Here is a 23862-nt window from a genome sequence, read left to right on the forward strand (position 1 = left end):
GAACAAGATCCAAAGGTTTAATCTAATAAAGGATTTGAAACTAATTAAATAAAACAATTAAATCTAGATCTAGAAGCTATTTTAATGGCTACTTTCTATTCTAAGCTATCTACCTAACCTAACTGCCATTTTTTGCCATTAACTGCCATTAACACTGAGTGAAGCTTTTGTTTTTATACATCCAGATCCAAAAATCGTGCATGGGCTTGGAGCCATGTTTTGGGCCAGAGAATCAGGCCCAAAACCCAATTCTTTTCAAATCCAAAAGGCCTCTTCAGCTGCAGTTGGCTTCCACAGACTTTTCGTCCACTTCTGCTCCTCTGATTGGGTCAAGGCTTAGACCATTGCAAAGCTCTTTCCGAGCCGGTCGTTTTGACATAAGGTAGGCCTCAATCCGAGGTCTGAGTCCAAAGAGATGGCATTCGAAGTTCTCACGACTTTTGCTCCTTTATCTCGCTAAAGTGGCACATTTACGCACATAATGGACTTTGAAGCCCACGAAATGCATAAAAACACGTAATCAGTATTAACTCTTACTTATTATTCACATAATTGGTCTAACAGTATGATTATTAAGGGGTTAAAACTACAGTTTTGGGCTCTTATCACCTTGGGTGTTGTTCATTATTGTTGTTTGTCTTATTTATTATTTTCAAAGTATATTAGCAGGTTTTGGATATGAATATGTCAATAAAACAAATGAGGTTATGGCCAAAAAAAATTAAAATTTTATAAGTTCGTATGTTTCCAAAAATGGAACATTCGTTTCACTCGTTTCACTCATTTCACATTCATTTCACTCATTTCCTATCTTTGTTGAAACAGAAAATTTTGAGTTTGGAATATCACTCATTTTTGCAGGTGGTTTGGTTCTGACAGGAATAGTGTATGGGGATACCGAGACGAAATGTAACATCCCATCTGGTTTTTTAGACCGAGACGGAATGTAACATCCCGTCTGGTTGTTAAGCCCTCCTCACTGCACATTTTACTATTCCAAACAATGGAATAATGGATGGGGATGGTGGCCCATTTGGAATTATTGAGGGTACATTTGGATAGACATTTGGATACAATGTGTTGTCACTTGGAGAGTGAACAAAAATCTAATAAAATGTGTTGTCAATTGGTAAGTGGACCAACATCGAAGTATCACATGTGACCTTATCATATGTGACCTTACCTTTCATATTTCGTTTTACTCTTCTTTCTTTTAGATCAAACAAACAACACAACCATCTTCTTCCCCACAACCAAGCTAAAAATAGGAAAAATGTCTAGAGAAGAAAGAATTGCATATAACCAAAGGTTATGGGGAGGATCTAGTAGTAATAGTTCGCCTTACGGTTTCACGGGTCGTCTTACGTACTTGGCTGAAGATGACTACATGGAAAGAATAAAGAGATGAGCATAATGATATGATGAGGCGAAGGAGGAGGAGGAGGTTGCAGTTATTATCCATCTTTGGGGCATTAATGACTCAAGCAGCCATTGAAATTGAAGATGTGGATCTGCATAAAAAGCGGTGGATCCGTGAAGGGCGTAGAGAGTACACGCGTTTAGAGATGGTGGTGATTTCAAGAAACAAAAGATAATGAGGAATTACTTCACAACACCTTGTAGGTGGCGCCTCATAAGTTTAGGCGAAGGTACGGGATGACAAGAGAGCTTTTTATGTATATGTTGCATCTTTGTTGCATCATTCGACGATTACTTTAAAGACAAGGTGGATGGATTGGGTCGGCAAGCAATTTCGGGTTACAAAAGGGACTAGCTGCGGTTGCACAATTAGCAACTGGTTGTTCTTCTGATTCAACGGATGAGTATTTACAAATTGGAGATTCCACAGCAAATGTATCTATGAAGCGTTGGTGCAAGGCAATTATCACGGCGTTTGAGGAAGAGTACTTGAGACGACCAACCCGAGGCGCATTAATCGCTAGGATATTAGCTAAAAATGCGACAAGGGGTTTTCCAGAATGCTTGGATCAATCGACCGTATATGCACCGGTGTGGAAGAATTGCCCAAGTGGATGGGCTGGAACACATGTAGGTACAAGAAGGAACCAACTTTGATACTTGAAGCCGCTGCGACAAACATTGTTGGATCTAGCATTGCTTCTTCGCCTACCGTGTTCGCGATAATGACATTAACGTGCTTCATCGTTCTCATGCTTTTGAATCATTAGAGCAAGGTGAGGCTCCTCGGCATTTGCATTTAATGTGAATGGTAATGACTATGATATGGGATATTATCTTGCTGATGGTATTTACCCAAAATGGGGCACATTTGTTCAAGCCATTTGTTATCCAAGAAATAAGCATGAAAAGATCTTTACTCAACGTCAAGAAGCCGCAAGAAAGGATGTTGAAAGGGCGTTTGGAGTTTTTGCGCACGATGGCATATTGTTAAGGCTTCGCGTTGTCATAGTGTTGTTGTTCTTGGAGATATAATGAAGGCATGCATTATAATGCATAATATGATTGTTGAGAATGAACGTGAAAGTGGAGTTTGGAATTGGCAAGGTCGAGGAAAGAAACAATACTGCGCTCTTTTTAGGAAGATGATGGTTTTCATTTTGTCTATCGATGATTGAAGCAAGAAATAAGATCAGAAATGAAGTTACACATACTAATCTTCAAAAGGACTTAGTTGAACATGTTTTTAATTGGTGGCATTGAAGAAAACAGCAGATCCGTACCAATTTATGATCCAAATTGGTCGGATCCGGATGAGGGAGAAGGAGGCTTAAAATTAAAATGGAAATGAAAGTGTATTTCCTATGTATTTCCCTATGTATTTCCTAACGTGAACTATTAAGTTCCAACGTATTTCCTATGTATTTCCTAATGTATTTCCTATGTAGTTCCAACGTATTTAATGAGTTGTGTTTTAATGAACTATATTACAATGTATTTTAATTTTATTGGTAATTGTATTTCTATGAAAATAATTATATTGGATGAGAACATACATAGTGCATTAATTAAAAAAAAAACAGTTAGATAAAATACATAGTTCATTAATTAAAAAAATACAATGAAATTAAAATACATAGTGCATTAATTAAAAAGACAGTGAAATTAAAATACATAGTGCATTAATTAAAATACATAGTGCTTTAATTAAAATAAAATACTAGATAATTAAAATACATAAGCTTAGTTAGAGATAGGACCACCTCTAGCCCTTCCCCATTCAGCATGTATTTCAGTTTGTTGTTGCTCGATTATAAAAGCGGTATCGGGATGGAGGACACTTGTATCGGTCGCTAAAATCTTAGCTTCATATTGCATCTTTTGAAGCCGATTTTTTTCCAATTGAACCTGATTTTTTTTCTGCTTGAATCGATTTTTTCTTCTCTTGCCATCACAGGTTCTTTGACCATATGCAAGTTCCCTTTCCCTAAGTTCTAAGCATTTTTGTGTTTCATTTGCATCCCGTGAAAATGTATCCTCTAAACGTGTAAAGTAACCCTCCAACATACCAATTGATTTTTCTTGGTTCCTTTTGGACTTGGCTTTCTTCGATCCAAGAGGACGCTCCATTTCTTTTGGACGCTCTATTTCTTGAGAACCCTCCAATTCAACTCCACCAACACTTGGTGAATTAGAAGTTGAATCTTCACCATCATTTTTGCGACCTTTTCCCTTTGTGGGCGGCTTGAACCTGCCTCAAAAACGTTACTCCACTTTGGATTATCCTTGAGTATAACGTAACAATGATCAAGTGAAAAAGCCGATTTTTCTTGTAGTTGGTACGTCATCCTTGCCTCGGACAACTAAAAAAAAAAATTGTGGTAATTAGACTAAAATAATCACTAGGACTAAGATAATTAAACTGCAATAATAATTAAACTAAGATAATAATTAGACTAAGACTAAAATGGAAATAATAAATACACTAAGATAATTAGACGAAGACGGAGATAATCAATAAATTCCAAATTGACAACGTTGTAATTACCCGGCTTTGTATTGTTGTACCACTTGCATGTCGAGCCTCCACCGCATTCACAATTGCAACAAATTTGTTCATCATTTTTGAAATATATTTCCACCTACCGCTAATTGAATCGGGAGACCTATCCGACCCATGTGCTTGATTGAACTCGTTTGTTACACGATTCCAAAATCCTTTTGCATTTTGGAAAGCACCAACAATGGAGTCTTCACTAATTTTTATCCAAGCAAGACATAGAGCTTGATCATCGGACATACTAAAGTGAGCTCTCGCTTTTGCTTGAGTGCTACCACTTGCTTGAGATGCTTGAGTTGATGCCATTTGATATTTGGTTTTTAAAAACTGATTTTAAAGAAGAAGAAATATGATATATGATTGTTGGAAGTGTGAGTTGAAATGAAACAAATGTTGTATATATACCAAAGTTTTTTATTTTGATTGTTTTTTTACCGTTCTGACTTTTTAACCGTTGGTACAAGATGGCGTTAGGACTCGGACGGGATGTTGGATTCCGTCTCGGTGAGTTTTATAATCCGCATCGAATCCAACATCCCGTCCGAAGTTAACAAGTCAGTGATAAACTCGGTGGAAGGTTTCACCTTGTTTTGAACTCGGGAAAACTATCACCGAGTTTATCACCCAGCATTGCACAGCACTTTTGGAGGAAAGTAGATGATAGTTATCACTTCCCCCCTCTATCACCTACATTGCAAATGCTCTAACAACTTTGCTTCTTATCAAAAAGACCAAAAGTGATTGTTAGAAATGCTTCACGTATAGAACCAACAATACTAGTTAAGTTTTTAAACTTTCTAGAAAATGAGTCCCTCTTCTTCTCTACGATTTAATGTAATGCCTAATTCTGATGCAAACAGATTTGAATCTCTTAAATACAAATCAATCAATCAACACTGCCATACAAAAAAGTAGAATCAGCATGTTGTCACTGACTTCCTCTGCCATCCAATATTTCCATTTCCAAGCTGCTTCAGAGAAGTGGGGCGAAGAAGTTCCGCAGGAAGAAAATGGGTCTTTTATATTTTTGTTAGGAAATTGAGTTTTCGACGGGGTGAATTAACACGTTCTCTTTGTCTTTAGGATTTGGTTAGATTTAGTTCCTCAAAAAATTAAAGATTGAAAGAAAAATTGGAGAATAGAGGTAAGAAAACAGGAGGAAAGAAGATGAGTTTTTCGCGGGCTCTCTTTTGGATTTTGGATTTGTGTCCATTGGTTTAGATCTTGCTACCAAAATAAAAGATTTTGACAGCTAAAGTAATAGAAAACGGTTAAGAGTCGGTTAACCTCACTGAATCCGGACTCTTCTTTCTTTCGTAGTTTGCGAGTGGAGTGACATGGAATATTGTTAGCATTCCGCAAATAGATGCAACCAAAATGCAGCAGCAAAAGAGATGAATCTAAACTCGTAGCCATCACAGAACTCTTCATTGTTTGGTAGATTAGAAAAGAAAGAAAAAAATTATGTTCGTATCTAGTTTGCCCAACCAATCTTGATGTGCTGAACATGGCAGCCAGCTAAGCCTTATCCGACTGACTACTTGTGCCATTTAGTTGCCAGTGGCTTGACCATGTGTGACAGCTTCAAACATTTTCCTTTAACTCGATCCAAGTAGCATGAGTTCACCAAAGATAATAGTGAAGCTGTCAAAAACTTTCTTGTGAGCTGAGTTAAAAACAAAGGATCATTGTCAATATCTTTCACATCCTATACCTTAAGCAAATTGCATTAGACTGGAGGAATCCACCATCAAGCTCTTAAAAACTGTGAGGACACCAATCACTTAGGAAACCACTCTAGGTGAGGTTTTCAAAAATACAGTCAGAATTATTCTAAACCTCAACTCTACCAGGTTCAAAAGTAGTTTGCTGTTGACTAAAATAGTCATTTTTAGTAAACAACTGATCCATTTCTAGAAAACACGACCTCCACGTGTAGGTGTCACATATTCCAGGACTGTCTCAGCAACTTTAAGATGTTTCACCATGTGCTTCCCTTGAGAACCTCTACGATCCTTCAGGCAATGTCCTCTTCGATGTACTGATATACAGAACTGCACCCACATAGAGAAACAAGATCCTCAATTCCTTGTTATAAGCTTGCAGAAAAAAGTAAATGAAAGCAAGATAAAAATTATAACACTAGAGACAGGGTGCTTCTAGCTCAATTGGTTTAGTACCCCTTTCCTCATGGGAGAGGTTGCAAGTTCGAATCCCACCAAGTGTTGGTTGGGATTTCTTTCTTGTGTAATTATGTGATGGGCCTTTAGGCCAGGTGAGCCTTCAGGCTAGAGACAGGGTGCTACTACGATGGGTGGACCGAGGAACGAAAACAAGTCTTCATGGATAAGGCGGAAGCGGTTGAGCCTACTCAAAATGATTCAGGCTAGGTTCCCTTCGGGGTTGATGAGCCTTCAGGCTAGGGTTCTTCAATGTAACAGGTGTGGGTCTGCCTTAACCCTCTAAATATTTCAAAAAAAATTTATAACACTAAAGATATAAAGGAAATAACACTTCTAGTTACCATTGTTTCCTCGAATGAAAGCATCACCGTATTTGTTTTTCAGCTGACCATTGACATATTCTTCAGTTTGCTCCATTGCTATATTCATATAACCATCCAAACAAGCTAATATACCTGCAGAATCAACAAAGAATTTTTTTTAATTGCTAATTGACTACAAACAGCACAAAACAATCAGATGTGGGTGTATCTCCACAGAAACCTCATGCGAAACCATGCCATCCTTACAGCAGAAAACAATGAGACTGATTCCAAGGTCAACTGGGCACATCTAACAATGTAGAAGCAATTTATTCTATTGATTGGGTAACAATGTAGTAGCAAATCTCAACCCATATGATTCCTCACATAAGAAAAAACTCCAATATGCATTATTTTTTGTTTGTTATATATAATATATGTTACCTAGGGGAAATGGGAAAATGTTATTTAGGAGAATCAAACTATCAATTCAAAATTTTCCCCACCCGTTTGGGCCAATTCGCTAGTCACTTCCCAAGTTCCAATTAAACTGCCGACAACATGCTAGAAGGGCACAAGTTAAAACAGATCTAAGGCTGATCGTGTGCCCCGGAAAGCTGCTATTCAAAGAGAAAAAATTCATACCTGCGCAGAGATAGACTGCATAATAATAAAATGAAACAAAAAATAATAGGATAGAAACTCAAATAATGAATTGGCATTTTACACAAAATTTTCAGCTTTGTCCAATAAAAAAATCTAGATAAAAAGGAAGGTACACACTTATTTCCCCAGTATTATCTAAGTTTCAGGATTGGGCCAACGGGAACATCTAAAGCTCAGCTGAAGTCCATCGTAGTATTAAGCAACAATGGTTATACTACATGGTAGGCAGTAGCTGCAACTGAATTGTGAGCCTTCAAAGAAAGTGTAGAAATCAGAATTGTGTTCACAAGGAGCTATTTTTTACTGTAGCTTGTACTTTGTTGGAGTCCTAAGGGTCATCTCCAAAAAAGGGGATTCATGCACATCTCACTCCAAGTTTCAGCACCGGGAGCACTAAGAAACACATCAATAGCTTGAGACCAAGCCAAGTAATTTCTACCAATATCATCATGAATATAACAAAGGGTCTGAGGACTGAGGAGGGTTTGAACCCAGTCCAACACCACTGATAGCAGTAGAAGTTGTATCTCGGTTGTCACCCATAGTAAAGGAAGATAGAGATACCAATAACAACCAACAAAAAATCTCTAACAAGGAAAGGAGCAAAATATACCTAAAATAACAAAATAAAGAGATTTGGCCAAGATAACAAAACGGCAACCGTTTACAAAGGATTTAGGGGGGGGAGGTCAAAAAACCAAAAACTAGCGAGTAAAGCACCCAGCAACAAAAGAAAATATCCAAATATGGAAGCCAAATCGGTAAATATCACACTGAGTGATGAACAAATCCCTAAAACAAAACTTGCGGTTTTCCTAAACTTCAATCAAACCAGCACAATAGCAGATCCTGAAAGAAGGGAAAACAGGAAGAGGAGAAATGAATTAGTGATGAACTCCCCAAGTTAATCACCAATCCCTTTATCTTCTTCTCTTTTTTAGATCCATTATTGTGCTAGCTTGATTGGACTTTAGAGAGGGGGGGTGCTCTTAACTTTGGGTTTTTTCGTGTTTAAAAACCAATTGAATTTGCTCCTAATTTCATCAAGGTTGTTCCACTCAACTCATCCGTATGGTGAGAACAAATTGGTTAGGTGACCATAACTAAAGAGAAGGTGGCCTTTTTATATCCACTTAGGTGTCTCCGACTCTCAGTTTTTTATTGCACATATCTAGGTTGGAGATGGTACAATACTCAATATGAAAGCTCTCTCTCTCTCTCTCTGACATTATCCTTAGAACCACAATGTATCATACGACGCATATCATGTACTGTACGATATTGAAAATAGCAGTTCTAGGCACCAGAGAGCAAAAAAGTCTAAAACAACTAGCTAAAATGTTGTCGAAGGACCTAATTTTCACGACAATTTGACGTGTTAGTAGGGCTTAGCCAAATTCCCTAAACTGATTTTTGATTGTTGAACACGTTTTTGGGTTTCCTAGTTGTTTTTGGAAACTACTTTGGCTTCTTAATAATAGGAGGTTTCTAATTCTATTTTAGAAATCAAAACCACCTTTTGCATTCTATATAAATGTGATATTCGTCTAGATCTAATACCTTTTTCTGAGACGTAAACTTATCTACTTCTTCTTCAAGCCTTAAGAGCCAGAAAGAGTTATATTTGTTGTTCTAGAGAGTATGCTATTTGAGTGCATCTTAATTGAATTTGTGAGATGAGTCGTTTAAAAAGCGTTTTGCACCTACAAAGGGACGAAATCTTTTCTCAAGGATGGTGTTCATGCATGCCTTGAAAGTTTGTTCTTCATCTGTCCTTCAGTTCTTTTCGGTTTTTATCCCATTTTCACAACAATCTTAAGAGAAGTGTTATACTTGTTGTTCTAGAGAGTAGGCTATTGTTGTAAATGGGGTTAGAAAACCGAAAAGAAGTTAGGGTCTGTTTGGAAATTTTCCTTTGGAATTGGAATTGAAAATACAATTCCAAGGCTTACAATTTCAAGTAGTTAAAATTCCTGAATATATGGAAATCTCAATTTTTTGCCCCATATAGAAACTTACAATTCCTCGATTTTGGGGATTTGAGGTTTCCATTCTAGTGCAGAAAAGGTTGCCAAACAGGGTGATTCTTAATTTTCGAAAATATATTATGAATTCCACCCTAAAATTCTGGTTGCCAAACACACCCTAAAGGACAAATGAATAACAAATTGTCAAAGCATGTATGAATATTGTCATTATGAGAAGATTTCGCCTCCACTGTAGATGCAAAAGGCTTCTTAGGCGTGTTCCCTTATAAGATTCAATGACAACAGTAGTCTAAGTTGCAATCCAATAGCCTACTCTCTAGAACAACAAATATAATTGATGCGAGGACGCAATAGATTATCATGTACACAACACATGCAAAATGCTACAGCTAGAGTTTATCTTTTATTCTATTTCTATTTTAAATCCTTAGTTAATTAGAATTAGACTAGCTTCTATTTTAGTTTCCCAAGTTCTATTATGATTAGGATTTGTTAACTAGTTCTCTATATAAGCAGATGTAAACCTTAAGATTTTCAGACTTGATTATTATTATTGAATTAAGAGAATTCGTTTTTATTCATTAAACCTTAGTTTTGGATATTTTTATACATTGTGTATCTATTGTTCTTGCTTCCGCGACAAAGATACATCAAATTAGTATCAGATTCCAGCAAATTTCTTGGTTATTTTGCTATGGCAAATCAAGAACGAGGTCATGGTAGACCCCCGAGTTAATTAATATAAGGTCAATCGAAAGTAGAAGACGCAATTTTGGATATGCAAACGATGATGCAACAGATGATGCAGAATCAGAAAGGCAAAGCAAAAGCAATTGAAGTTGAGCAGACTTTAGAGATTGAAAAGGTAGCAGACGACAACTTACCTGCCCATGACTCCAATCTTGATACTGACTCCGCCCATTCCTCAAGCTCCTCATGCTCTCAGCTCTTGCATCATCGCCATCATGCACCCTCGCGCCATAACTCTTCAGCTTCAACTTCCCATTCTAAAGCTGTCGATTTGGGTGTTTCTCACAACCCCACACAGCAACAATTAGACATTCAAAACAGAGAGGAATCACCTTTGACCCCATCATCTCCTATTCGAAAAGATCGGCGTCATCTTCCTCCTATTATTCCTTTTCAAGGCAAGGCCTTGGAATCTCCGATCTATTATCAACATAGAGGTGGTGATAGAAATCTCCAACCATCGCTGCGAGTTCGCAATCAGAAGCACAAAGGTGGTTTGCTACCAACAACTCACTATCTTCAGGGTCGACATACGTCTCCTGCTCATCAGCATCAGCATCGTGGTTTGACTCCATCCCGAGAAAGACGAAGAGAAACAGTGAAACCAGGAAGAGGTGTTCGCAGAGATGATGACTCTCTCACTCCTGATGGTCGGGCTCAATTAAGGGATACCCAATGGGCTTTTAACCACCCAGCCCACAGACGTTTTAAAGCACCTAATGAGTCTGGTCCAAATGCCCACCCACACAATTTGAGGCCTCCCAATCAGTATGTCAAGGGCCCAGCAACTAATAGGTGTGGCCAGCAGGATGCACCTTACACACTTGATACGTTTGATTCTCCACCACGTACACCGCGAAGAAATCGCCACCAACCACGTCGGTTAGCACCATCTTTTGATCCTCCGGACCCTTCAGATTCTCTATTTCGTCCTTCCCCACCAAGGCGCAATAACTACAATAGGCGCAATCAAAGGCTCGGGCCTCAACGAAATGTGCACCATAATGCAGGTAATTTTGATATTAATCGTTTATTGCGCATTTTAGAGAAAAATCAGATGGGTGATATTAAATTAGATGTGTCTGAATTTAATGGAAAATTACAACCTGATGCTTTTGTCGACTGGTTAAATAAGATTGAAAAAGTTTTTGATTATAAAATTTTTGAGGATCCTAAGTGTGTTAAATTAGTTGCGACTAAATTAATGGGCTATGCACTTGTTTGGTGAGATGAACTTCAATTGACTCGTGCTAAATTGGGTTACAATAAGATTACTACATGGGATAAGATGCGCCGAGAGTTGAAAAAAGAATTTATTCTTCATGACTATGAAAGGGATTTATTCATGCGCCTCCAAAACTTGAAACAACGGCTTTTAAGTGTGGCTGGGTATACTGAGGAGTTTCTTTTGTTGTGCACACGGGCTGATTTGTCTGAATCCGTCGATCAAAAAATTGGGCATTATTTGAATGGGTTGCAAAAACCACTTCGAGAGGCATTAGCTTTCAAAGATGTTTATGATATATCCGATGCTATTAAATATGCTCTCAAAGTCAAGATTTGCTTCATTTCATCCCTTCAACCATCGCTAGTGCCACTTCTACCCATGTTCCTTCGTCATCCAACCCTCCTCCTACCAGAGTAGGTTCAATCACATGCTATGAGTGTAAGGAAATTGGACATGTTCGTAGTGACTGTTCTAAACGCAAACGCGTGGATTTAACACAGGATGAAGAAAATCTCACCCATCCGGAAGAAGACGTCACTGAGATTGATGGTTTTTTAACTTACGTAGATTCCGGTTGTCCCCAATTGATTGTTCGCCGTCCTTTAGTTACTCCAGTTATTAAGCATGATCCTACGTCATGGCTTCGTCATAATATCTTCCGTACTCGCTGCACTTCAAATGGCATGTTGTGTAATGTTATCATTGACAGCGGTTCCAGTGATAATATTGTTTCTAAAGATATGGTGGACAAGCTGAAACTCAAGGATGAGCCACATCCTGAACCTTACACTATTTCTTGGTTACAGGATGGTGCCACAGTCAAGGTTACTCGCCGTTGTCTAGTTTCGTTCTCCATTGGCCCTAAATACAAGGATGATGTTTGGTGTTCTGTTGCACCCATAGACGCATGCCACTTGTTACTTGGTCGTCCCTGGCAATATGATCTCCTTGTTACTCATAATGGGCGTGAGAACACTTATACTTTCACTTCTGGTGGCGAGAAAATTGTTTTGGCACCACTAACTCCATTTCGCCCACCTTCTCAGCCACGCCCACCAGTGAAACCAGGTTTTCTAGCGCATGCACGCCATCATTGCGGTATGTTTCTTGCTCTTCTTTGCGTCATTTCTTGCAAACCCTACTACTATACCACCGTGGTTACAACCAATGCTAGATTCATATTCGATGTTTGTATTGAGCCTGCTAATGGAGGATTGCCCCCTTTACGAGATATCCAACATGCTATTGATCTTATTCCTGGAGCTCCCCTCCCTAACTTACCACATTATCGCATGGCTCCTTCTGAACACGCCGAGTAACAGAGGCAAGTTATTGAGTTATTAGCTGCGGATTTGTCGGAGAGAGTATTCCCCTCAGGTCGCGTGCGCGACTTTACTTCTAAGAAAGATGGGAGTTGGAGGATGTGTGTTGATAGCGGGGATATTAACAAAATTATCGTGAAATATCGTTTTCGATTCCACCTTGAGGATATGCTTGATTCATTGCATGGTGCTAAGGTGTTTTCAAGCTTGATTTGCGATTTGGATTTCATCACATTCAGATCCGCGCTTGGAGATGAATGGAAAACGCCTTTAAAACAAAAGGCGGTTTATATGAGTGGTTGGTCATGCCCTTTGGTCTTTCTAATGCTTCTTCTACCTTCTTGCGTCTTATGACTCAGGTTTTGAAGCCTTATCTGAATAAATTTTGTGTTGTCTACTTTGATGATATTTTGATTTACAGTTCTTCTGAGTTTGAACATATCAAGCATATTGAGATTCTTTTGGGTGTTTTGTGTATTGAGAAGCTTTATTTACAACTTAAGAAATGTTCTTTCATGGTTGACTCTGTGGTATTTTTAGGTTTTGTGGTTTCTGCCGATGGTATTCGTGTTGATGATTCCAAAATCCAGGCTATTATTGAGTGGCCTGTTCTTTCTACGGTGACTTAGGTTCGTAGTTTTCATGGTTTAGCTTCTTTCTATAGAAGGTTCATTCATAATTTCAGCAGTATTATGGCTCCTTTAACTGCTTTGACGTGTCAGAAAGCTTTCGAATGGACTCTTGAAGCTAATGAGGCATTTGACTTGATTAAGAAGATGACTTCTGCTCCTATTTTAGTTTTGCCAAATTTCACTCAACTCTTTGAGGTAAACATGTGATGCTTGTAAGTACGGCATTGGTGCTGTTTTGAGCCAAAATGGCAAGCCGGTTGCTTTCTATAGTGAGAAACTTACTGGTGCTAAATTGAATTATTCTACATATGACTTGGAGTACTATGCAGTTGTCCAAGCTGTGTGACATTGGCATCATCATCTTATTCATCGTGAATTCCTCATAAAGTCTGACCATGAAGCTTTTCGTTATCTTAATACTCAAAAGGATGTCAGTACTTGACATATCAAGTGGAACTCTTTCTTGCAGAAATATACTTTCCATTTACGGTTCGTTTCAGCCGAAAGGATAATCGAAGTTCTTGATGCTTTGAGTCGCCGTTAAGATCTCTTGGTTACTCTCGTACCTCTTTGTTTGGTTTTGATGAGTTACGCGACTTATATGCTCGGGATGCCTATTTTGGTCCTATTCATGCCGAATCCGTTTTAGTACATCATGGTGTATCCGGTGAATTTTTCTCCATGATGGTTTCATATTCGGGGTTCACGACTTTGTATTCCCGTTTCTTCCCCGCGTGATCGACATTATGATTGAAATGCATGTTGGGGGTTGAGTGGTCACTTTGGGATCATAAAGACTATTGCCTCTATCGGGGAGAAGTACTTTTTGGCCTACTATCGTAGAGATATTAACCCGGTTTATTGGCGATGTTATGTGTGCCCGACAAATGAAAAGGTAAGCACACTAATCTTTGGTTTGTATACTCCACTTCCTATCCCCGACAAACCTTGGGTTGATGTCTCCATGGATTTTGTGTTGGGTTTACCACGTTCTACACACGGAAAGGATTCTATTTTTGTGGTTGTGGATCGTTTCTCCAAGATGGCTCATTTCATTCCCTGCACTCCTACTACAGATGCTGCACAGGTTGCTCATTTATACTTCCGTGAGATAGTTCATTTGCATGGTTTACCTCACACTATCACTTCTGACAGAGATGTCAAGTTTACTAGCTATTTTTGGAAAACATTATAAAAGCTTTTTAAGAGTAAGCTCCAATTTTCTACAACTGTCCACCCACAGACTGAGGTTATAAATCGTAGTTTGGGTGACCTATTGAGGTGTTTGATTGATGATAATCTCAAATCTTGGGAGTTTGCTCTAGCACAAGCAGAGTTTGCTTATAATAACTCTGTCAACCGTTCTACAGGCCTTTCTCCTTTCATGATTGTAACTGACATGACTCCTCTTACTGTTCTTGAACTTGCTCTTATTCCATCGACTGTTCTTGTTAGTGCATCTGCAGAGGAATTTGCTTCCCAAATTCACCTTATTCATGAGCGTTTGGAGAAATCTTAGGAATTTGCTTCTCAAGAAGCGTTTGGAGAAATCTTATGCCATGTACAAGACTAATGCAGACAAACACAAGCGCTTGGTGACTTTCGAGGTTGGTGATTTGGTGATGGTTTATTTGAGAAAAGAACGTTTTCCTTCATCTCACAAGTTAATGATGCGACGATTTGGCCCATTTCCCATTGTCGCCCGTCATGGAGAAAATGCTTTATGAATTGGACCTCCCTCCCGAGATGCATATATCTTGCACTCATAATGTAGCGGATCTCACTCCTTTTGTTGGCGATAGTATTCCACCTATTCCCCTACTTGTAGATCATAGTGTTGTTCTTGTTACTGCTACAGATCGGATTGAAACTATCATTGATGTTTCTACTACTACGACTCGCCAGGGTACTTATGATCGTTATTTGGTGAAGTGGTGTGACCGTCCTCCATTCTCAGAAAATTCATGGATTTCTGATGATGCATTTCAACTCATGGATCCTACTTTCTACCAGAATTACAAGGACTTAATCTCGAGAACGAGCTCTTCTCAAGCTGGGGGGATTAATGCGAGGACGCAATAGATTATCATGTGCACAGCACATGCATAATGCTACAGCTAGAGTCTATCTTTTATTCTATTTCTATTTTAAATCCTTAGTTAATTAGAATTAGACTAGCTTCTATTTTAGTTTTCCAAGTTCTATTATGATTAAGATTTGTTAACTAGTTCTCTATATAAGCATATGTAAACCTTAAGATTTTCAGACTTGATTATTATTATTGAATAAAGAGAATTCGTTTTTATTCATTAAACCTTAGTTTTTGGTATTTTTATACATTGTGTATCTATTGTTCTTGCTTCCGTGACAAAGATACATCAATAACTCCCTGACGGGCTTAAAGAAGATGGATTTAGGTCTCTAAAAAAGGTGTAGATCTGGATGAAAATCACGTATATAGAATGCAAGAGTCGGTTTTGGTTTCTAAAAAAGAAATAGAAACCTCGTGCTACTAAGAAGCCAAAGTATTTTCCAAAAACAAATAGAAAGCCAAATACGTATTCAGTATACAAAAAACAGTTTAGGAAATTTGGCTAAGCTCTACTAACTTATTACACAAATATAGCCCAAACCCAAATCCGACCCGACGCATCACGATTCAGCTCGGTGAGGCATTCGAGTGGGCCTCCTCCCCAACCCAAGCCCAAAGACATGTCTTGTTTAAAATCTCGATAAGTTCATGATATTTAGGACTTTCTTTCCCTGAAAAAAAAACTAGTTATATATTCCGATAATTCCTAGCATTTTTATTGGACAAAATCATCTCACGTGCAATCTATTTTTCTTTTCCTAGGTGGCACCATAGGTGTGTCCACGTGGCATATATCTTTCTCAAGAATGTTGGACAGACCTATGGCTAGCAAACTCTAACTTATTGGGTATATCTAGATTATTCTTGGTATAAAGGTGTGCCCTTAGGTCCTTAGGGTACAAATGTTTTTGGGTTTTGGAGGAAGCCCACTCAAATGCTGCACCAAGCCGAATCGTGATGCGTCGGGTCGGATTTGGGCTTAAGCTATATTTGTGTGATAAATTAGTAGGGCTTAGCCAAATTTCCTAAACTATTTTTTATATACTTAACACATTTTTGGGTTTTCTATTTGTTTTTGGAAAATGTTTTAGCTTCCTAGTAACACGAAATTTCTAATTCCTTTTTAGAAACCAAAACCGACTCTTGCATTCTATATATGCGATTTTCGTCTAGATCTACTACACCTTTTTCTGAGACCTAAACCCATCTTCTTCTTAAGCCCCTCAAAAAGAGTTATATTTATTGTTCTAAAGAGTAGGCTATTAGAGTGCAACTTAGATTACTGTTGTCATGGAATTTGTGATAAGGAATGTTTAAAGAGTTTTTTTCACCTATAGAAGGACAAAATCTTATCTTCAGGACAATGTTCATACACGACTTGACAATTTCTTCATCTGTCCTTTAGTTCTTTTCGGTTTCTACCCCTTTTTCACAACAATCTTAAAAGAAAAGTTACACTTATTGCTCTAGAGAGTAGGGCAATAGGATATTGTTGTAAATAGGGTTAGAAAACCGAAAATAAGTTAATGACAATGAATAACAGATTGTCAAGGCATGTATGAACATTGTTCTTAAGAGAATATTTCGCCCCCTCTATAAGTGCAAAAGACTTCTTAGGCGTTTTCCCTTACAGGATTCAATGACAACAGTAGTTTAAATTGCATTCCAATAGCCTATTATTTAAAACAACAAGTATAACTCTCTCTGGTGGCTAGAGCTTGAAGAAGAAGATGGATTTAGACCTCAGAAAAAAGTGTCGTAAACTTAGATGAAAAAAATAAATAAATAAAAAAAAAAAAAAAATAAATATAAAAAAAAAAAATATATATATATATATATATATATATATATATATATATATATATATATATTTTGTTTTTAAAAAAAAAGAAATGAGAAACCTCGTGTTATTGGGAAGCCAAAGCAAATAAGAAACTCATAAACATGTTCAGCATGCAAAAAACAGTTTAGAGAATTTGGCTAAACCCTACTAACTTATCACACACATATAGCCCAAACGCAAACCAACTCGTCTCGATGCAGCCTTTGAGTGGGCCTCCACCCGAAGCCCAAAAGCATTTGTACCCTTGGACCAAAGGTATTCTAGATATGCCAATAAGTTAGAGTTCGCCAGCCAATGTGGGACTATCTCACAAAACACAAGTAGACTCATGTTCTTCTCAACCAAGCTCACATAAGTAATTTGAATTACAAACAAGAAAATTCCAACACAAAACTCGGTTTGACAGGAGCATTCTTACTGGTAAAAAGCTAAAGTGTCTCCTGATTCAAAAAATTGTTGCTGATTATATTATGCATAAAACATTGGTTCTAGCAATGCGTTCACTATACTGTATATAATTACACTTACCGAATATAATTAAGATATTCATAAAAGAAAATCTTATAAAAAACTGACCTCTATAATCGACCCCAGAATTGAGCTTAACAACAACTGGCCGGCCACGAATCGACTTGAGAAAATCAGCAGGAGTCTTTGTTGCCCCCAATCCCTTTTCACCTCCTCCACTCATATTTCTAATTCACTGAAATTATACAAACCCAACATGGGGAAAACCCTTATGTGTTTATGTGTGTGAGAGAAAAAGAAAGTACCTCAAACGTAGGTGTTCGCAGCTTATTATCGATAGAAGGAGAGACTTGGTTTTACTGCTGGAAGTTTGTTTATTGAAATCATGTCGTTATTACCGCCGGCGAAAAACCAAAAAGAAAAGAAAGACAAGAACGAAGAATAGAAGATAAGCATAAATCGATATTGCATTGAAAATCACAAAGCTTAAACATAAAAGAAGAACTTACAAGGTTTTAAGCCTTACCTGGAGAAATCTTATGGTAATGAAGTACTAGGTTTGGCCTTTGGAACATAGGTGAAAGCTTGGTTTCAATAATTTCGAACAAACTAAACGTACTAGGTTATGTGACCTCCCTTTGATATTTTTTGTTAAAATTTCGATATATACCAATCATTTTACAAAACCTCCTCTTGCCAACACATGAGCCCAGGGGTAGGGGTGGGGCAATGGGCCGGGTCGGGCTAGCCCGGCCCTAAACATTTAAAGCCTTTCAGTTATTAGGGCCGGGCTCCATAGGGTCGGGTCATAAGTCTAAATTTCTAGCCCTGACCCTACCCTAAGCCCTCTTTAACAGTTTTTAGAGAGCCGGGTCGGGCTCTATATATTTTCTTCTTTTTACTGCATCAGTTTTAAAACTCACTTATATTACAAAAAAAATTCAAAGATTTGCAAACTCAAAGTCCCACCACTTTGAAATTTGAATAACAACCAATCTAGTAATAATTTTTGATAAGTCCAACAATTTAAAATGCATATCCACAATCTAATAAACTGAAGTACATAAAGACTCATATTTATATTTCAAAATTACAGTTAAAATGCACAAGACACATTTTGGAATGAGCTTTCACTGACATAAATCTTTTATTTCTTGTATTTAAATCTCACAAAAATTACATTTAACATTGAAGAACACAAAGACAAATAAGAGTATGGAATGAGTTTTCTTGGCGACGCCAACCTATTTTTCATTAAAGCTAGTGCCGGGCTCATTATTATTGTTCTTGGCGACTAGGTTAGGCGGAGAGTTGAGGAGGTGTCACGTGAGTTATGAGATAAAACAATTAGGTTTACAAGTTTTATGATATAAGACAAGTTATTAGAAGTACCCATACGGTAAGTGATAAATTACAAAGGACAGTGTTATTTTAATTGAAAATATGTAACAAGGAGTTGGATAGTTTTAGTTGTGTATTTTATAGTGAAATTATAATTAGGGCTTAGTTAGGGTCGGGCCTATGTTTTAGAACCTTAGCCCTGACCCTGCCTTAGAAGGCATTAGGGCCGGGTCAGCCCTGCCTTAAACTCTGTGATGGCTTTAGTTGTAAGGGCTTTATAGGGCTTAGGGTCGGGTCGGTCAGGGTCGGGTTAGGGTCGTTAGGGCCAAATTCCCACCCCTACCCAGGGGTATCGGGGAGCTAGCCATGATAAACAAAAAAAGCTATGGCTTTTATTACCTTAACCAAAATGGACAAAAAAGTGTTTTCACTATAGACCTAGACAAACATAATTGTCACACTCCGAATTTCAATAATTCAGATATTATAAATAATATCCGACTCCTCGGTATCCGAGATATGATAACAACTTCAAAACCCAATCTATTTCATAACCCTAATGAATAATAACACATGCGGAAAATCTAAATAATAAAATACTCAAAACAGTTAACTCATCATTTTGAAAACTTGCAATAAAAAATTAAGTTACAAACTTCTTCACTTAACAATTCGGAAATAAATTAAAACATATGTCTCCAACAAATTCCACTACATCTCTGAGGAAAATGAAACGACATCTTATTAAAAATAAATGCTAACATAAAATCACTTGCAACACGCCACCTTCCCAAACATCAGCTAACCCTATCCAGGCTGATCGGCTATGTTCATATAGGAACACACCCGATTAGCAAACATGCAAATCGGGTTAGCATTATAAATAATACTAGTATGAGTAGCCTTAGAAAAACCATTTAGATATACATAATCCTTTATTCTTTATATGACAGGTAGTTCCTCCACCGAGGCACCTTAGCTTAAGGTAGTTAATTCCTTCATAAAGGCACCTTAGCTTCTAACTAAGAGTAAATAAAACTTATGGTATCTGAGTACCTACCCTTTATGCATGCTCTATCGCAGAGTGGGTAATCTCTGCAAGAATAATTAGTTTAACTCACTCTCCTGCAAAGCAATTTGTAATAATCATATCATAAAACGAAACTTAACTTGTAAGTCTTAAATCAATAACCACACGGAGGAAACTATCATATCAGTAATATTTATCAAGTGTCCCTAATAATACGTCGTCTCTATGTTTTACCTAGTTTCTCTAGCTACCACAATCGCTTCCCAACGCCGAACATGTACATCCACATGCCTCCCCTCACATAATGAACCACTCCGTGCGTAGTTACCATAATCGGGATATCGCATACCAGGTAACCCTCACACGAACGCCATTATGTGGGTACTACCACTATTCGATACAAAATATCGCGCGTTTCGTTCTAATTTTGCGAACGAGATAATCAAGCCACTATTCAGCTACGATTGCCCTACACATGGGTCAATCAACATCTTATACGCCATATACAAGGGCCAATCATATTATGTACGCCCTACACAAGGGGAAAATCAAATGATTTGTGGTAGCTAGGTTCTAAGATTTTCGTTAGGTAATTTATTCAAATTTATGTCTATGTCTCTTAAAATTTCAAATCTTATCACGTGTCATAAAATTTCACAATATCAACATCAAATCTTTCTTAGATAATGACAAACCAATTTATATAGGCTTCCATAACATTCTACCATGGGATTAGTCCATAAAAAAATTAATATAACAATGTAACACAATAAACAGTCAACACTCAATGGTCAACAGTTCGGTATTCATCCAAACAGGTCTTATCACAAACCCGTATGTAAAACTCTTCAACCTATGGTCCTAATCTAACTAACCAAAACAGAGCCCAAACCCAAGGCCCAAGCCTTTATAACATGGCCCCCAAAAGTCTAAGCAGATTTAAATGACTCAACTTGACCCATTTTAAATCATGTGAGCCCAGCTCAAACAAAAAAATAGACTCGGCCTAAAGAAACAAAACTGGTATGGTCCGGCCCAAAGAAACAACACTGCTGTGGTCCGGCCCAACCAAAATAGAAACCAAACAAAAGAATCAGGAACACTGGATACTAATCCCCTTCACCCTCAGCAGCGCGAATTCTGACCACCACCAACCTCTCTTCCTCCACTCTCATCCCACCGATTTTGATCCTGGTGAAAAATCCCACCACTTTAATAAACCTAAAACTTTAATACATAACCTTCGAAATTCATCCCCAGCCATAGATCCGACCGCCATTAACGTCTCCTTCCAGCTATCAACCACACTCAAACCCCCCACTACCACCAATCATCAATCCAACAACACAACCACAGTATAATAGTTCACAAATAAAATACCAACACAATAACAGTATCACATTTCAAAAAGTATACAGGATAGGACGATGCTCGCTCCTCCATTAACAATCACTTAAGAGTTTTCAACAGTCCTAAAATCTAACCAGTTTTAACAATAATGAGAAGAATAAGAACAGAAGAGAAGGAGCAGAAAAATGAGCGGAAATAGTGTACTACAGTAAAGTTATCTCTATATAGACATGAAATAGAAAACTAAACTACTCACCTCTTGTTTCGTGAAAGAGAGTATATAGAAAACTACGCGAGAAAACCAATCCCAAGCTAGCTCGCACAATCTGCCCTGTCTCTCTTCGTTCTTTTTTGTTTTAGCTTGGGTGTGTTGTTTTTGTTTTTAAGAAAAAATCCTATTTTTTCCGGAGACCATGTTTTGACCCCCACCTACGTGGCAAACGTCCATTAGTAGGAGTCTTTATTTTATTCATTTAATCGACAGGGCTAAAGCCCAATTTGTAATACCATAGATCAATGTACAGGCCCATTAACTCATGTGTCTAAGGCTGAACCTTAGCCACATGGCTTGCCACTAATGTACATTGATTTATGTCCAGATTCATTTCTTATCAAATAGATAATTATCAGTTGAAAGTTATAGTCTATCACAATGACTCAAGCTACAAGAATACTTGAGCTACAAGGATTCTCTACTCTACCTATATAAATACCAAACTATTTTTCATTCAGAACTACGTTCTTGAGACTTGATCCCATTGATAATTTGGGTACGTAGGCAACCGCAAGGTACAGTCTCATCATTCTCCCGATCGCCATCATTTTTCCAATTACTTTTCTACGTTCTTCGTCTCTTTTATCAACACTTGATGTTTTGATCATATCTGGTCGAAACATAATTGGTGCCGTCTGCGGTTCTTATGCAAAACCGACGATCACGTTCTACAAAAGTTATGACGAATACTCGACGAACCTAAGGTCTCGATGCACTTACTGACGATCATCGCGAATGTGCGGTTCTAGGTCAACCTGGCGGTATCGAACTACTCCCTCCTATTCCTTTTCAACATCTGATTGCATACGACCCGGCTACCGTTCCACCGATGCGCCAAATTATTCAACACGAAGTTATTGCTTTTGACGATTCTTCGTCATCTATTGCGGATAATGTCCGTCATATGTCTCGAGGCATTCTTGTATTGAAAATATTACACTAGCCTTGTTTCATGTTGTCAGACGTCTTAAGCTTATTTCAAAGAAGGAATAGTCAAAGTTTATACTTGTCGAATATCTGCTGCGCAAGTTTTTTCGCAACGTCTACGGATCGAGTCGCAGAATGGAAAAGTTACCTTAGCGTTTACAACATTGTCTCTAACACTCATACAATTAAACAGAGACAAACTTTGGTTTCGCTAATGACTAATTTTCTTATTGATGATATTCCTATGTTGAAAGCATTACTCGATGAGGAAAACGTCGATCTCTAATTGTCATTACCTCCCGGGGGAGATGACTTGAAATATTTATCGGATATATCAGCTACTTGCTAGATTTACACCGATAGTTCGTATAATAAGTCTTCCTCCGGTCTTGTTTGTGTCATCTTGAAGCTGAATGAAAACATAATTGAGAGGTCTCTACATTGGGGATTTGACGCGTCAAATAATATGGCCAAGTCCAAAACTGTCATTTGTGGTATACGCACAACTCTTCAGCTGGGGGCGACTAAGTTACGATTAATTATTCTAAGCTAGTCGTTAGCCAATTTGAATGATAATATGTTGCTCGCAATGATAGAATGGACGTTTATTTAGACTTTGTTCAACGAATTGCATGAAATTTTACATCTATCATTAATGTACAGTATCCGCATTATGATGTAAGGCATCCTGATTCTATCGCATACTTATCCGGGGAAAATCAAGTCGTCACTGTTATGATAACACTGGATTAACCACTTATGTTGTAAGATGATTCCAACGAGCTTGACACTAATAATGTCTCGGTATCTACCGACGACGATCATGCAGCTGACGATGCTCAGGAATTCCTTATGACTAAAGAACTCTATCACAGCAGCACAAGTCTCAATCCTATCCTTCGTTGTTTGGGCATAACGAACAATTTACTAGGCCTCGAAGGAATTCATTCAGGACTATGTGAACACCACTCCCGGGGGTGAAGTCTCGCTCACATAGCAATGACCTATTGGTGGCCATACATGCCAAAGGATGTTAAGTGTTTGTCCGAGAAGTGTGTGCCTTGTCAAACACATGATATATGATATGGGTCAACTTCCCGCGACGAAGCGTTATCCAATCCATAAACCTTGGTCATTTGCGAAATGGGGCCTTGATATTGTTGGTTTATTTCCGACAGCCCCTGACAGTGTTCGTTTCTGGCTCGTCGCAACAAATTATTTTACTAAATGAGCGGACAAAATTAACAAGTTGAATGAAAAACCTGAGTTCTAATGTTATAATTTTGTTTCCATCGCAACGTTACTATCGCTCCGACAAAATCTGTCGAAATTACCACATTTAATTTCGTCAGTCTAAGTTGAACGCTTTTACGCTCACTTAGTCGTTATTATCGCTACAACAAAATCTGATGAAATTACCACGTTTAATTTAATTTCGGTCCTAAGATAAACGCTTTTACCGCTTTTAGTTGTTTATTATCGCTACA

At 37.9% G+C, this 23862-nt stretch overlaps 1 protein-coding gene across 7 annotated transcripts; it reads right to left on the bottom strand.

Moving 5' to 3' along the window:
* Positions 1–5690: 5690 nt before the first annotated feature.
* Positions 5691–18118, bottom strand: LOC147509873 (sm-like protein LSM36B). 7 transcript variants are annotated; one of them, XM_086602038.1, is made up of 5 exons: positions 17980–18118; positions 17759–17815; positions 17562–17680; positions 6504–6617; positions 5691–6033 (listed from the first exon to the last, which is right to left on the bottom strand). In XM_086602038.1, the coding sequence occupies exons 3-5, from the start codon at positions 17674–17676 to the stop codon at positions 5987–5989; spliced, it is 276 nt and encodes a 91-aa protein (XP_086458164.1). In that variant the 5' UTR covers positions 17677–17680; positions 17759–17815; positions 17980–18118; the 3' UTR covers positions 5691–5986. The 7 variants fall into 7 exon arrangements, with proteins under 7 accessions (XP_086458164.1, XP_086458160.1, XP_086458163.1 ...); XM_086602034.1 differs by having other exon boundaries at positions 17562–17688; positions 17980–18116; XM_086602037.1 differs by having other exon boundaries at positions 17562–17688; positions 17759–17812; positions 17980–18079.
* Between the last annotated feature and the right edge of the window lie 5744 nt (positions 18119–23862).

This window comes from Coptis chinensis, chromosome 3 (genome assembly GCF_015680905.1).
Source record: "Coptis chinensis isolate HL-2020 chromosome 3, ASM1568090v1, whole genome shotgun sequence".
In the NCBI taxonomy this organism is placed as follows: domain Eukaryota; kingdom Viridiplantae; phylum Streptophyta; class Magnoliopsida; order Ranunculales; family Ranunculaceae; genus Coptis; species Coptis chinensis.